At 41.6% G+C, this 14,870-nt stretch overlaps 1 protein-coding gene across 1 annotated transcript; it reads left to right on the top strand.

Annotated features, from left to right (window-relative positions):
* The first annotated feature begins 2,021 nt into the window (after nt 1-2,021).
* si:dkey-96l17.6 (kinesin-like protein KIN-14I) lies at nt 2,022-14,321 on the top strand. The gene is made up of 8 exons (XM_037778412.1): nt 2,022-2,317; nt 4,088-4,256; nt 9,635-9,648; nt 13,408-13,568; nt 13,656-13,760; nt 13,898-13,995; nt 14,074-14,152; nt 14,271-14,321. Exons 1-8 carry the CDS (start codon nt 2,215-2,217, stop codon nt 14,319-14,321), a joined length of 780 nt encoding a protein of 259 aa, XP_037634340.1. The 5' UTR covers nt 2,022-2,214.
* The last annotated feature ends 549 nt before the right edge of the window (nt 14,322-14,870 follow it).

The raw sequence follows: 14,870 nt of genomic DNA, 5'->3' as shown, positions 1-14,870 counted from the left end.
TCTGCTGTTATCTCTCCTCTATCAGGAGGTCACTTTAAACCTTATCAGATGAAGCCAAGCCTCACTGTGTGTTGATCTGTGGGGTTCCTGATCTACGTCCCTGATCCCTAGACATGACAGTACTTGTAAGAATGACTGTGCAAAGACGACCTTGAAATTCCTCAAAAACAGTCTGCCTTTAGTGTGATGAGGTAATGAGTTTCTTTAAAAGGTGGGGCGTATTGTCATGGCAGCAGAGTCTGGGCCTGAGGCTACCTGCATCTTACGTGTCTCAGCAGAGGTTAACCTTTTCAAACACCAGGATAATGACACATTTGAAGGAAAATTGCATCATTTGAGCATTTGAGTCATACTTTATCAGCATATTATGTGGGAGGCTAAACAATCAAGACTTCACAGGCCCTTGATGACGTCCATAAAAACATCGGTCATACATATTAAATTATTTTCCTGCTGGGATCAGCATATGAGTGTGATTAATGGCAATTATTTTCATTTGTTGAAGTTTCCGTATTTGACAAAGTGACACTGTGTCCATATAGGGGAATATGGTCAGGGCAGAGTTTGGATCGTGAAAACAGAAGGACGGGGTAAAGCTGTGTTTTCATTAAAGTGGCATCAGGGTGGATTTATCTTTAAGTACTACAAGGTGTGTTAAACAGATGCACACACTGTGGTCCAAATGGTCTAATGGTCTAAAAAAAGAAAGGAAGTCCTCATACAGCTTGGCCAAGAGCAACAGGACACAATACAATACCATCAATCATGAAATTGATTTTATTCCACACAGTAGCAAACAGTGGTGGAAGAAGATCATTTACTCAACTAAAAGTACCAATACAACAATGTAGAATTACTCCACCACAAGTAAAAATCCTGCATTCAAAATCCTAATTAAGTAAAAACACAGATCAATGATTTACTTTAAGAAGTGCAAGTAAAAGTAGTTGTTCTGCTGTAAAATGTCCCATGTGACTGATATATGATCCATCGAACGCTATAGCTGCTCGAGGTGGAGCTAGTTTTAACTGGTTAAACTGGTTAACACTGATTATCCGATTATAAATTTGTACTTAAATGTACTTGAGGTGGATTCGACTACTGGCAGCAAATATATCTATAAACCAGAACGTCTAATGTTCTCTTCATTACAACAAACCTGCATGAAGATAATTTACTCCTCAGTGCAGTTCACCTGGTGACCTATTTGACCTTTATTCCTCTCCCTATTCCCTTAAACCCAAACAGGTGAGGAAAGTGTGCAGGTCTCCAGGAAAACAAACAGAAACAAGAGAAGCGAGTGTGTATATGAACTATATATGTCTGTGAGTGTGAGACAGCATCCAGTTACAATCTGTATCTTACACACAGGAAACCTGAGGACTGTTTGGGGCATCTTTTTACCAGCGGGTTGTGTGGGGTTTAAGCCAGTACCTGGTGAAACTTCATCTCTGCAGGTTTAATATTTAAAGACTGTTGAGAGTTCGGTTCCCCTAAGAGAACAGAATCGACCGTCCTGGTCAGCATAGCAGCACTCAAACTGCACTGAATCACACTGGAGGGATCCAATCTACCCGCAGACCAGGTAGTCCTCCTTTTATCATCAATCCGTCTTTGTTCTTTTTTAAGTTTTGTCATGTTTTCTACTCTCTTGAATGTTACTATGTTTTCTGATTAAATCATAAGCATATTTTGGATTTTGTACATCAGTTTCATGGAGATCATGTTGCAATTCATAAATTTTAGTTTTCTGTAAATTCAAATCACTTTATTTAGTGAAAGAACTGGCACTGTGCCAGTTCCTGCCAAGTGAGATGTAGGATTTGTTCCTAAATAGCACCGTGAAATTGAAAAAGAAAATAGACAAAAAAATCAAACTTTGTGATTTTCCATTTTTCCTGTTGAGAAGCTTGTAGTTTATAATAGCTTGGAGAGGCTGATGAAAGGATTACACTCCCTGAGCGAATCTGCTGTGTGAGCTTATTGACATCTGCAAATAGTTTGGGGGGTTGAACAAAAGTTCATTAAAATATTTTGGGATTTTCAATTCATATAAATTAAAATGTTTCATCTTTCTGGGCTTTTCAGGCTTTAAAATGATTTGAACCCTCTTTTCTCTGCAGATTTTGGACTAATCCAGTTGCATATTCTCACCTACAAAGACCAAAAAAAGAACAAAAGTAGTGACAGCCAGCTCACAGTTATATACACACAATGTACCAGGACTCTTCTGGAGCGGAGAATGGATCTTACTCACTGACCTTCTTGGGAAAGAAAGTAGGGAGACATCACTCTGTGGCCCCTGCAGGCAAACAACGTGAGTGTAAAACAAACACACAAACAACTAATAAACTACTAAGCAAAGCCTTATATTCATCTGCATGGTGCTAATGACATTATTGATATCAGATTATATGTTGTAGAAGAAGCTGTTCTGACTGATAAATGCGTTGCAGGTATGCGGGTGTAGTCAGACGAGGTTTAAATATTTCAGCTGCTTGGCTGCCTCCGTTGTGAAGCAGTGGAGCAGTCAGTGTATCAGAAGAAACACACTGTTCCTGGCAGGGTCCCGTTGGAGATTTGGACATGAAAGCCAGAAGGGTCCACTATAGTAGCAGACTTGCAAGCACACATGCTAACAGGACAGCATATATGCACACTTCTCTTTACTGTCAGTAGGAAAACAGCTGGTGTCACTCTGGCTGTTGCAGATGCCAACATGTGCAGAGGTCTGTGGGTTTGTATAGATATATAAAGACTGGCCTCATGCCCGTATTATGTCACTGTAGGCTCCACCATCTTCTGTCCAGATGTTTTTGGTTATCTGAAAGATATACTGTAGTTCTCCTGGTGTAGCTTCTTTTTAGCATTTCATCTTAACTGGTCCCCTTCATCTACTTCCAACCATACTCTGTTTTATCTTAAAGGTGCTCTATAGGCTACGATATCCAGAGCATTAATAAAGCAGCAAACATTTATTCTCTATTTAAAGATATAGAGGAGTAATGTCTACATGAGCAGAGAATGAAATCGCTCTCCCTCTGTGTGTGTTGTAATCTGAGCTTCTCTGTGCTTTGTTGACATAGGTGGACCGGCCGTGAATGCTTTTAGTGCATGTTTGTGCATGTGAGCGTGCCCCACTGGCTAGCTCAAGGCCGAGCAGCCGTCCTCATTTCCAGGGTGTAAAATACCGACGCTCTGTCATGCCCCACGGCACGTGATACCTACGCACAAGGCACCCTTTAGCGCCTGCATGAGACGCACCGGGACTACAAAGTAAACCCATCCGCATCAACATTAAACGCTAAGAGAAAGTGTTCAGGGAGTGTGGTGAGGTAGTTTAAAGAGCAAAAAAGCCCATAGAGCCTGTGGGAGGGGAGGTGGATGGGTCCAACAAACATAGGGCTTTCTTCCAGGAGACAGCTGTTGGTGTCCTGTGCGTTTAGTTTCACTCTCACTTTACAATCGTAGTAATTTTAAGCCCAACCATGTAGTTTTTTCCTAAACCTAACTATAGTAGTTTTGTTGCCTAAACCTAAGGAAATGTTTTTGTTTGAATTGAAAAAGTTTAATTATACACACATCACGTAGGTGCGAGGCTATCAGAACAGCATCAGTAAAGAAAAAGGTAACGCACACTACTCCATGCCACAATATTTTTATTGATTGTGTTTCGTTCCTGCTTCGTCAGGTCAAAATGTTTGAACAAGTGGAAACCACACTCACATTTATACATAAAGCACACCAATAGAAAAACAAGCTCTATGCTGGCAGGTGTAGTTCATCCAAAACTGACCGTAAAGTGACACCAAGGGGTCTAACAAGGCGTCAGTATGTGACGAGTTGGGATGAGAATGTGTTGGCCGCTCTGCACTGCTCTCATACGGCGGTTACAGCTGATAACGCCGTCCTGACCGACGCATTCTGGCAATCTAGCATTTAGCACCTTTAATGTACATCAAGAGTTTGTCTTTTTATTTGGAATCCAGGAGTAACAATTAAAACCCGGCCCCTCATTCCTTTGTGTGTCAGCAATTTTTGCATATCTAAATTCATCTAAATTTCCTTCATGTTAATTTTTTCTCAGGCGCCTGGGAGACAACTAACCGGTCTACCTGCCCTGAGGACCCTGTGTTGTCCTCACGGCCTGGACGGGTCCCCGTCACAGCGCAGGTGCTGGGGGATTTACCAGGCAGCGTACCAGAGCTGAAGGATGAGAGGCCATGTCCAATAATTCACAACACACAGTTTGACCAGTACGAGGACAACACAGCAGGTCAGACCAGTAGACAACGCCCACTCTCATCCCACACATGCAGTCACTGTAGACTGTAGTAACCTTTAACCTTTGCACTTTAACCCCTAACCAAATGCAAACCAAACAGATAACCAGAGTGTTTTTTATCCCACCAACTTGCCTCTGATATTCCTGATACACTTTCTGTTTCTCTACTAAAAGGTGGTTCTGGCAAGAAAGTAGCAGCATGACGGCAAGCCCACATTCCTGTATGAGGAAACACAGAGGGTAGGGGGTGGGACGGGAATGTAACAGACAAAGAGATGAAATATTCAGAGGCTATTTCATGGAATGTGTCAATATTTCAGATAAACCTGGCCACGCTGAAGGATTAACCTGAAAATAAAAATAAACAGGGACTAACTACTGATTAATACAAAATGAATACAATTATTGGAATGACCTACATTTTGAGTGCAATATTCAGAAATGTAAACAGAAAATAAACAGCATGCTAATCACTCATAAGGATGTAAAACATGTTTTAAATATCATAAATAAAATGTAAATGGTTTCAATGAGATTTATGTGTTTTATTTCCCAACAAAACGGCATCCATGTAAAAAATCATAAATGCATTATAAACAAATAAACAGAAGGACTTTATTTTGATGTTTGAATGTTGTAATTGGTTTGTTTGATTTGCTCACTTTTGAGATTCATTGGTTAAAATCAGAACATAAACAGGTTTGAGCACAGTTACTGTACACACTCACACACAGAGAGCTGGAAGAGTGATTTATGAGCTCCAGCGTTTGGCATTCATCTATTCAGCATTATGATCATGTAATTGAGTATTTGAAGTTCTCTTCAGTTAAATGGCTGAAAGATAATTCTCTGGATTTTTTTTTAATCTTTTAATTATATTTTCTATTAAACAGCATGAAATATGAACTATCACACCTTGTTGGAAAGGGATAAAATCTCAAATCACATAACTAGTTACCAATAATCATTTAAATGTGTTTGTAATTATAATGATTTAAGTTGCAACTGTATTAATAATGGGGGTGTGGTGCAATTTTAAAATGTGATATCAGAGAGCACATTCACTGCATTGCAACATAATTAGGCAATAGAAGAATATGTGACAAGACTAGCTGTTACTCTCCTCTTCTCTCCCTTGCCTTTTACTCCACTCCCCGAGCTGTTTCCAACTGCCCCCCAACAATTTGTTTCGTTGTTCAAGCTGTCATTCATCACAAAACTCTGTGGATGAAGAGGTGGGCCGCATTCAGACGCTGGATCGACCACAGGAAACACCCCGGACAAGAGGTCAACCAAGGTGCTGTAAAAGTATGAAGAAACGTGTGGAGGAGGAGGAGGGGTGCTAGTGGAGAGGGATGATGATGATGACGGGGTTAGGTGGGGAGGTGAGAAAGATAGGCCTTCTGCAGGTTAAGGGTGCAAGAAAATATTGAAAATATCAAATATCACAATATTGTGTTTTGTGATACTGTATCGAATCTCAAAAACACTATCGATTTTAATAATGTAAAGAATTATTTCATTTGCAAAGAGATGCACCCTCTCAGTGCATGTGTCCTCTCAAAGTATTGCTATGATGTTGAATGTTACAGGGACTATGATAAATGCAAATGCAGATCCCACTGTTCTGATTGCCTAAAAAAAGTCAACTTTTTTACTCAGATTTTATACATATGGCAGTGCATTCTTTATAAAACTATTTTCCTAAAATTAGATTTTAAAAATTGCAATATATCGCCATGCTTACAATACCCGCAATATATTGAATCGTAAACGCCTGTATCATGATACGTATCGTATCGCCAGATTCTTGCCAATACATATCCCTACTGCAGGTATATAGAAGCTGTGGAGGTCAGAGATGTAAAGCCTGCTGCTATACTGACTATCACGGTAACTTTATAATAAGGGTACACATCATATACGTTAACTAATGCATGATTCGTGATGATTGAATGCAGGATTTATCATGAATTCCTGTTGCTCATCATTAACAAACGACCAAGTCACTGTGACTTTATGTGATTAGTTCATAACAAGTAAGGAATGTTAATGCACAGATACTTCATACATTAAGTGATATGCGACCAAATTAAAACTCCGAAGCAATTTTTTAAGAAAAAAAAAAAAAAAACTGGTCGTCAGATGCAAATATGTTTCTGCATGACCCAATGCTATTTATGCCACATTTACAACCTACAGGGTGAAACATGAGTTGTTGTTGTTGTTGAAAGAAATGGACTTCAGCACTGTGGATAATGATGCACTCAAAATAAAATCATCTAGCAGGTACCGACCGACAAAGTAGAGGAGAAAGGGCTGGGAAAAAAAACCCTAATGCTTCTATGAGGAGAGGCACTGTTCTGCTTTCAGAGGGGCCGAGCTAATGGGTCTAAAATGAACTTTGATGTAACTGGAATCCAGCTAATTTAATTGATGATCGATTAAAGAGTGAACTAATCACTTAAAGTCATAGTTAACTTGAACCTTTGATCCTTCGGTGAGAAACACAAAATCGTGATAAATCCTGCATTGATACATGCATTAGTATTAGTTAAGCATACATGATTTGTACCCTTATTAGGTACAAAGTGATAGCGATGACTGTCATTTTGCACGCATTCACTGGACTGAATGGTGATTTACGGCATGTTACTTTTGCAGGCTCATCAGAATCTCAGCTGTCAGACAGTAGCGATGCAGATCAGCCGACAGAAGCTGAGAGGCCAAGAGATGTCAAGATCTACATCCCCTACGAGTCAGCCGAGCTCTGCGTCACTCAGGTAAAAGAACGAGCACGGAACTCTGTGTCTCCTACAGCGATGTGTTCATATTCAGGATAGAATCAGTTTTATAGTCTATGACTCCAAACTCACGATGACACTGATTTTTTTTGTTAAGACATGTGACTTAGAGCTTGTGTCCAGCCGTTCAGTGAGAGGCTTTGCAGACACACAATGAAGTTACTGTCAGACACTGTGTTGTGTTCTTCCTCACACTCACATGGCTGCCCTGATGATGCTGCTGGTGCAGCCCTGGAAGGCATTCGATCAGTATTGGCAACCATGGTTACTATTGTATATATTGTATGTCAGGTGTTTCTACTATATAACCCAAAACAGATAGCCGAGGACATGGAAGCAATGAAGAGAAGACACCTGGAAATGGTGCATGAGCTGGAGGAGAGCTTTCAGGTCACGGCACGAGAGAACCAGGTGAGGGGTTTACGTCTGTGAGAAAGAGCACCAACACATAACTGTGATACAAATGTTATTGTGTGATCAGGAGTGGACCGTGCAGAGGATCAGATATCATCACCAGAACAAGCTGAACACCCTGAGGAGAATCCTGGACCTCTACCAGGAGAAGGTGGAGAAGAAGAACGCCGACTGGGAGAGGAGAGTTGTGGTCAGTGACGGTCATGCGTCAGCCCATCTCCGTCTCTATTATTTCAAATCAAACCAACTCCCTTTCCTATTTCCTCCTTTATTATCTGACTCACTCCCCTGCACTACTCCTGCAGCTCTCTTGTAGCACATTTTGTTCTCACTGCTGGGACAGCGTCAAAATAGGGTCAAACTCTGTGATCTCTACTTCAAAGTTAATCAATCATGTTGGTGCACATGCTACAGGCCATATAGCTGAAACATTAAACATCTTTATGTATTTATTAATGTATTTCTCTCCTTGTCTGGTCCATTTCCTAAAGGCCATGACTGCACAGAACGAGCAGCTGCTGGAGGAGCAGAGAGCTGAGAGGAGGAGGAGTAAAGAGGAGGCCCTGCAGTGGCACAGAGAGAAGGTTGCATAGGAAGCTGGCAGGCCTCATAAACCCTTATGAGTTCCTCTGAACTGGGGCACACCCTTGTGGTCATATTTGAGTATAACAGGCAACTTAAAAAAAAAAAATATTACGTAATTATGGAACCAACTTTGTCCTTCTTTTAGAGCAAAATGCTGGAACTGTTCTCCAACAGGCTGGATGTCCTGCACAGCCACCAGGCCTCCAGTGAGTCTGCATGCATTCATTGATATGTATGCCAGAAAAATCATTGACCATTGCATATAACACCATTATTAACACCCCGTGACACTGACTAGCACTGCAGGAGCTGCAAATGGCCAGAAAGGAAGTAGGGAAAGTCCAAGAAATGTTGACGGTATCAGCACAAGAGCAGCAGGAAGCTGCAAAGGAAAGTGAAAGCTCAGAGAACAAAGAACATCCAGCTCAACAACAGACTGCGGTGGGTTTGAAGTAGTTACCATGGCAGTCTGCTGCTCATATCTGAAGTGCATAATGTAGAACAACACATTCTCATCCCAACTCGTCACATACCGCTGCTTCGTCACGCTTCTTGGCATCACTTTATTTTCGGCATCAAAACCACTATAGTTACCCTTGGCATCACTTCAGGATTAGGCAACAAAACCACTATAGTTAGGTTTAGGAAAGAAATACATGGTTGGGTTTAAAACTACTACGTTTGTACAGTGAAAATGACGCTGAACGTTGTAAACACGGCACACAAACGGTCAGCTGATTGTAACGTGACACACGGGACACAAACAGCACACTAACGGCGTACTTTCTCTCAATGTTTACGGTTACCGCGGATGGGTTTACATTATAGTTAATGGAACGCCCGGTGCATTTCATACCGGTGCTAAAGGGTGCTGTGCGCGGCAGCACCGAACACTGACGGCCGTGACAAAGCCTTGGTATTTAACGCACTGGGAATGAGAACAGGCTGTGTAGAAAAGGTCACATTACAAAGACGGGGAAACGATCAAATTAAACATGTATGAATTAACATTTTGTTATTTGGATGGTAGCAGAAGTTTCAGAGGTGGATATCTCAAATATCTGCATGAAAAAAATATGTTTTTGTGATTTGGGTGTACTGACCCTTTAAGGTGGTTCTGTCTGCAGGCCTGCAATGAGTCCGGTCGGCCACTCGAGGGGGCTAAAGCCCGTCTGGAGGAGCTGAAAGAGAGCCTGTATCAGAAGGAGAGAGAGATCACTGAGCTGCTGGAGGCAGAGAGGAGCCCCATCCCTCCCATCCCTCCGCCGCCCTGCAGCGTTCTGCTGCCCACTGTCATACACAAGGTGCTGCTCAACTATTAAACTACTGTATGTTTAAACCAACTGGTCACTACCCGTGTGTCAAATGATGATCCTACTGTATATACTTCATTCTGTTTTCTTAGACATCACCCTGATTTTATGACTTTGATGACAACTATGACTTTTGTTGTGTAGGCTCATGCTGTCTGCAGTGCAGTGGCTGAGACCAGAGCTCTTTTGGACCTGATGATTGAGGAGAACCGGGTCGCTCTAGTAGAAGCCAGAGACAAACTGGACCGTCTACAGATGGCCAAAGAAGACCAAGAGGATAAGACCACTGACCAAGAGGGGTTAGACATCATGGAAACAGCAAATATAAAACAATAAATTACTTCTTATTGGTTAGAATAGCCACAGGTTAAATTGAGCCAATATTCTCATTGTCTTCCTTTTGTGATCAGGTGATACTCAAGACCCATAATAACCTGGAGCCAGAGCCTGCTATAGGCCTACCAAATATATAGATTATATTAATGCATGAAATAAAAGACTAGTCTCCATTTAGGCAAGGGAGTTTCAACAAAAGGCCTAAATGTATAGGCCACAATAAAAGAGGTAAGGAGTAAATTGTACAGTTAATACATAAACCAAATCAATAAATAAACACGCAAAGAAACAACATGAGGCTAGACTGCATCAGCATCATGGAGGTTAGTGTAAACCTATGCGTAAAATAAAAATAGGAAATTGTCACAACATATGCAGGCAAATTATGGATAAAACACCACTACACACGAACCAATTTGTGCCGAATCAAAACTGTTCTACAACACTTTAATTTACCTACTCACAGCAGGCAAAGGTGACTTAAACCACGTGCAAGATGGCTACTCTCCACTCAGTTACCACTTTAACACAACTGATAGAAAAATAAAACAGAAAATAGCCCATCCAATGGATTAGTTAAAGGCAAACCAAAATCTAAGAAGTCTGGGAAAAACAGTATTTGGCTCCTCTAGTAGTGTCTCTGATTAAAAACTATAAAGAAACAGAAGCATATTAATATAGAAAAGGAAACTTTACATACAAAACATAGGTAATGTAAAAAATAAATAATATACCTTGAGACTGGAACACAATCCCCTCCCCAAGGTTTATAAAGAACCATGTTAATATTGTATTAAAAACTAAAAAACTAGCATCTTTTCTGCTTGAGCATTCCTTGTTTCTGGACTGATGTGCCTAAACATCACTCCAAGTTTTAGTCCCTCACCAGACATGAGCTAAAATGTAATGGTGCTACAATTTCATTATTAAAATCATGCTTTAAAATGTGTTCTTGAAAAGGGGAGCCTACCAAATCAAACACCAAACAAAGGCTGGTCTCAGCTGCTCTCTCAGGTGTGTCTTAGTGCAGGAAGGAAGGCTCAGGTGATCTTCCCACCCAGTTTTATAGACTCTGCCCTTTGCCTGGGTCCTTTCTGGGTCCTAGTGCTAACCTAGCTTTTACCTTCCCTTCCACACTTTTATTGTCTGAAATATAACAATGATTCTCTTTCACTTCTCAGGTTAGATGAATATGAGGCAAGTCTCTCTTCACTACAAGAAACAGTGAGGGGGTACGAGGTCTCTCAACTGGCTTTGGACTGCATCAAAACTGGAGAAAGCCCTGTAATAAATGGTGAATACATACACCATTAATTATAATAATTGCATCTACAAAAGCTGGTCACGTTCATGTACATCAGTCTTGCTGTACAACAACTGTATGCTTCTGTGTCTGCACTACCTGTGGCTTACAGGTGCATCACTTACCGGTATGTGGTATTAATTTCTGTTTTGCTCAGACTGCGACGCGGTCTCAGAGCTGGAGGACATCTTGGGACGAGGGACAATCCGAACCACAGAGGGAGTGAAGAGTGTTGGTCAGCAGCTTCTCTTGCTGCAGGATCAGGTTGGTCTTTTATCACACAGGTCAAAGGTCAGGTGAGGCCTCAGCGATGGTGACCTCCCAGCTGCCCTCTATATATTAAATGAATCAAGAAATATGAATAATCTATCTAGTTCAAGTAGCTACAAACACATTTTACATCTATTCTCCAGCGTCATATAGCTGTGTGTTATCGTGCTCTTCTCTCAAGCTAAAGCAAGTTAAAGACGAGAAAAAGAAAATAATTGAGAACTACACTTCAGAAAGGACAATGAGGAAGAAGTACTACAATATGGTGGAAGACATGAAAGGTACACATTAGCCAGCATTATTGTTCGTTGTTCTCAGTCTAACCCTTACTTTTTTTTTAAGTTGTTGAGGTTTCATGTCTTATTTTTTAGGTAAAATCAGGGTGTTTTGTCGGATTCGACCGGTGAACCGATGCGAGGTTTCGCAGGGTGGAGCCATGGTTGTGGAGAAAATAGATGATTACTCTGTCACCATGGAAACCCCTCGTGGGCCGAGGGAGTTTCAGTTCGACAAGGTGTTCGGTGCTGAAGTCTCTCAGGAAGACCTGTTTCACGACACCAACAGGTGAGGGGGGATATGCTTCCCACTCAGGGACCAATACACTATATTCACAAATCTACCATAACACACATATAATGGGCCCCAAAAGTGTATCCTTTGATCCACCATTAAGTAGTTTCTGATAGTTTATAGTACAAATTTGTGCCAATTCATCTTAAAGTAAAAGTACAGTTTTTTAAATCACACTGATGGAGGCCTGTTATCAAACTACAGCTCAGCAGTAGAGGATATATTTCCCCACAGGCTGATCCAGTCGGCTATTGATGGTTACAACGTCTGTATCTTTGCGTATGGCCAGACGGGCTCAGGGAAGACCTTCACCATGGTGGGGGACAAGGAGCAGAAGAACCCCGGGATCATGCCGAGATCTTTTAATGCCATATTTGATATCATACGGGAGAGCAGCACCAAATTCGACTTTAAGGTATCAGACAGTGTATCACCGATGTAATTACATCTCATCTGGGAGATAGAAAAGACATCATCTCTCCTCTTCCTCCTCTTTCCTGTGCTTCTTCATCCTTCTTCCTCAGGTTTCGGCCTACATGCTGGAGCTGTACAATGACAGGCTGCAGGACCTCTTTGTGAGCCAGGCCGGTGAGGCCCATCATGCACAGCCCCAGTCCCATGGCCAGGTCAGGCGGGTGGAGATAAAGAAGAACAGAAAAGGGGTTGTGTTCGCCCAAGGAGCAGAGACAAAAGAGGCCTCCAGTGCCCAGGAGCTCTACGCTCTGTTCCAGCAGGCCTGCGCCAACCGACACATCTCTGCCACCAGTGAGTCCTTTATACCGTGCCGTGCTGCCCAGTACAAACAGGGCCCTGCTAAATGGTTTGGATTAATCGCGTTAGTCACAGTCAGTGTGACGGGGCGGCAGCTAGGTACATCATTACTGGACCGGGCGGTGAGCGGCGGAGCAGCCAAACTGTGAATCAGCATCCTGCAGGAAGAGGAGAAACATTGTGTTATAGATGCACACAGAGTCATTACAGGATGCACCGAATGTTTTAGTGAGCACTAAGAACTACAAAATGATTTACATCAACTACAAATAGTCCTATAAAAAATGCTCAACACACTTTCAAGTACTATAGAGGGAAGGATGGTACAATATATTAAAGAATACTAGTGTTGTCACATTTTCTGTTTATGCTTTTATTGGTAATTATGCTATTTTTTCATCTTTAATCATAAACTTGACTAGAGCTGAAATAATTACATGATTAATTAATCTGCAGCAATTTTGACAATCGTTTTAGTCGTTTCTCAAGAAAAAAAAGCCAAATATTCTCAAATTTGCTGCTTTTTTTCTGTTTTATATGACTCTAAATTGAACGATTTTTGACTTGTGGTCAGACAAAGCAAGCTATTTGAAGCATTTCATAAACAAAACAATTAATCATTTGATCTAAATTATGATATGAAGATTCCAGATCAATAATAAAACAATAATCGACAATCGATAATTGTTAGTTGCAGCCACAGTGTAAGCTATCAAAGTCCACTCAGGACTTTTATGTCGTGTATTGTTTCCCAAGAGATGAATGTGGAGAGTTCCCGCTCCCATCTCATCGTCTGCATCATGGTGGAGAGCAGGAATCTGACCAATGGGAGCGTGAGTACCGGGAAGCTGAGCCTCGTGGACCTGGCAGGCAGTGAGAGGGCAGCCAAGACCGGTGCCAAGGACCACCAGCTAAAGGTTGGCTCATATGTAATGTTTTGATTGGCCCTTCAAGTGATTGTGACGACGACTGAAAGTATCAGATATTCCTCTCGTCCTCTGCAGGAGGCTAACTCCATTAACAAGTCTCTGAGTGCCCTGGGTGATGTGATCTCAGCCTTGTCTGCTGAACTGCCACATGTACCATACAGGAATAGCAAGCTGACACAGGTAATGATAAAAAAAAGCAGTATACTTTTGATTTTGAGTGAATTCAAACAGACAAAAAATCATAAAAACTGTAGCAATGAACAACAAGCTGCTTATGCGTGGTCATGGACTATAATGTGGCCATTCGTCCCTCTCAGATGATGCAGGACTCCCTGGGTGGAAACGCCAAAACCCTCATGATCGTCAACATCTCGCCTTCAGAATGCAACCTTGATGAGACGCTAACATCTCTCGTGTAAGAGACAAATATAGAGATCCATCTTTTCATTATCTGAATGCTCACAAACTCCTAATAACATCCTGAACCTTCCAGCTATGCGACCAGAGTGAAGGCCATAACCAACAACGCTCAAAGACATGTGGACAGCAAAGAGATTGCCCAGCTGAAAGAGGTGCATGTGTTACAAAACATGAATCAATATGTAGAATAAAACTAAAAATGTTTTGTTGATGGCCACATTGAAACAGCCGCTAACCTTATTTTTGTTTTCTTTTTTCTGTTTCTGATAGGTGATCACGAGGCTGAGGTCAGGACAGGCAGTGGACGAGGAGGACGTTTGAACTGTAGTGTGTATGACAGTGGAGGAAAGTGTTGAACTGGGATTGTTTGGACCATTTCTTGAGTGGCCAGTACGTGCTAATGAACTAGCATGTATTCTAATTAATTTGAATGTTTAATTTGATCACATGGAGGGATGGGTGACATCACTCACAGTTGCATTCAGGGATTGCGTGCAGTTTGTTAATGGGTGCTGCCTGCCAGGGTCCATAGAATGAGGATCCCACAATAAAAGGGGCCCCACGTGTAACTGAAGAGGCAAATAGTCCGTTGGTCATTCAGTTTGCACTCCTATTGTAAGCGGGGAAAAGGCCCATTAGAGAGGTTAAGTCTCCAGGGCCCATGACCTGTTCTTATACTATTACAGGGTCATATCACATGGCTGGGAATGGACACTCTCAAACACGCAAAGGCCATGTCCTGTTGCTGTTTTCTTTTTTTTCAGAGAGGCAGCGATCAGGTTTACTAAAATTAGGGATATATTTATGACAGAAGGTAAAGACAGCTGTATTAAAAAGTGCCAGAGTTTGCAGGGGGAAATAGCAGATTTG

The sequence above is a fragment of the Sebastes umbrosus genome, chromosome 8 (genome assembly GCF_015220745.1).
Source record: "Sebastes umbrosus isolate fSebUmb1 chromosome 8, fSebUmb1.pri, whole genome shotgun sequence".
Lineage (NCBI taxonomy): Eukaryota > Metazoa > Chordata > Actinopteri > Perciformes > Sebastidae > Sebastes > Sebastes umbrosus.
Note: the sequence above shows the minus strand (reverse complement) of the source record. Positions and strands in the feature narration are given on the sequence as shown.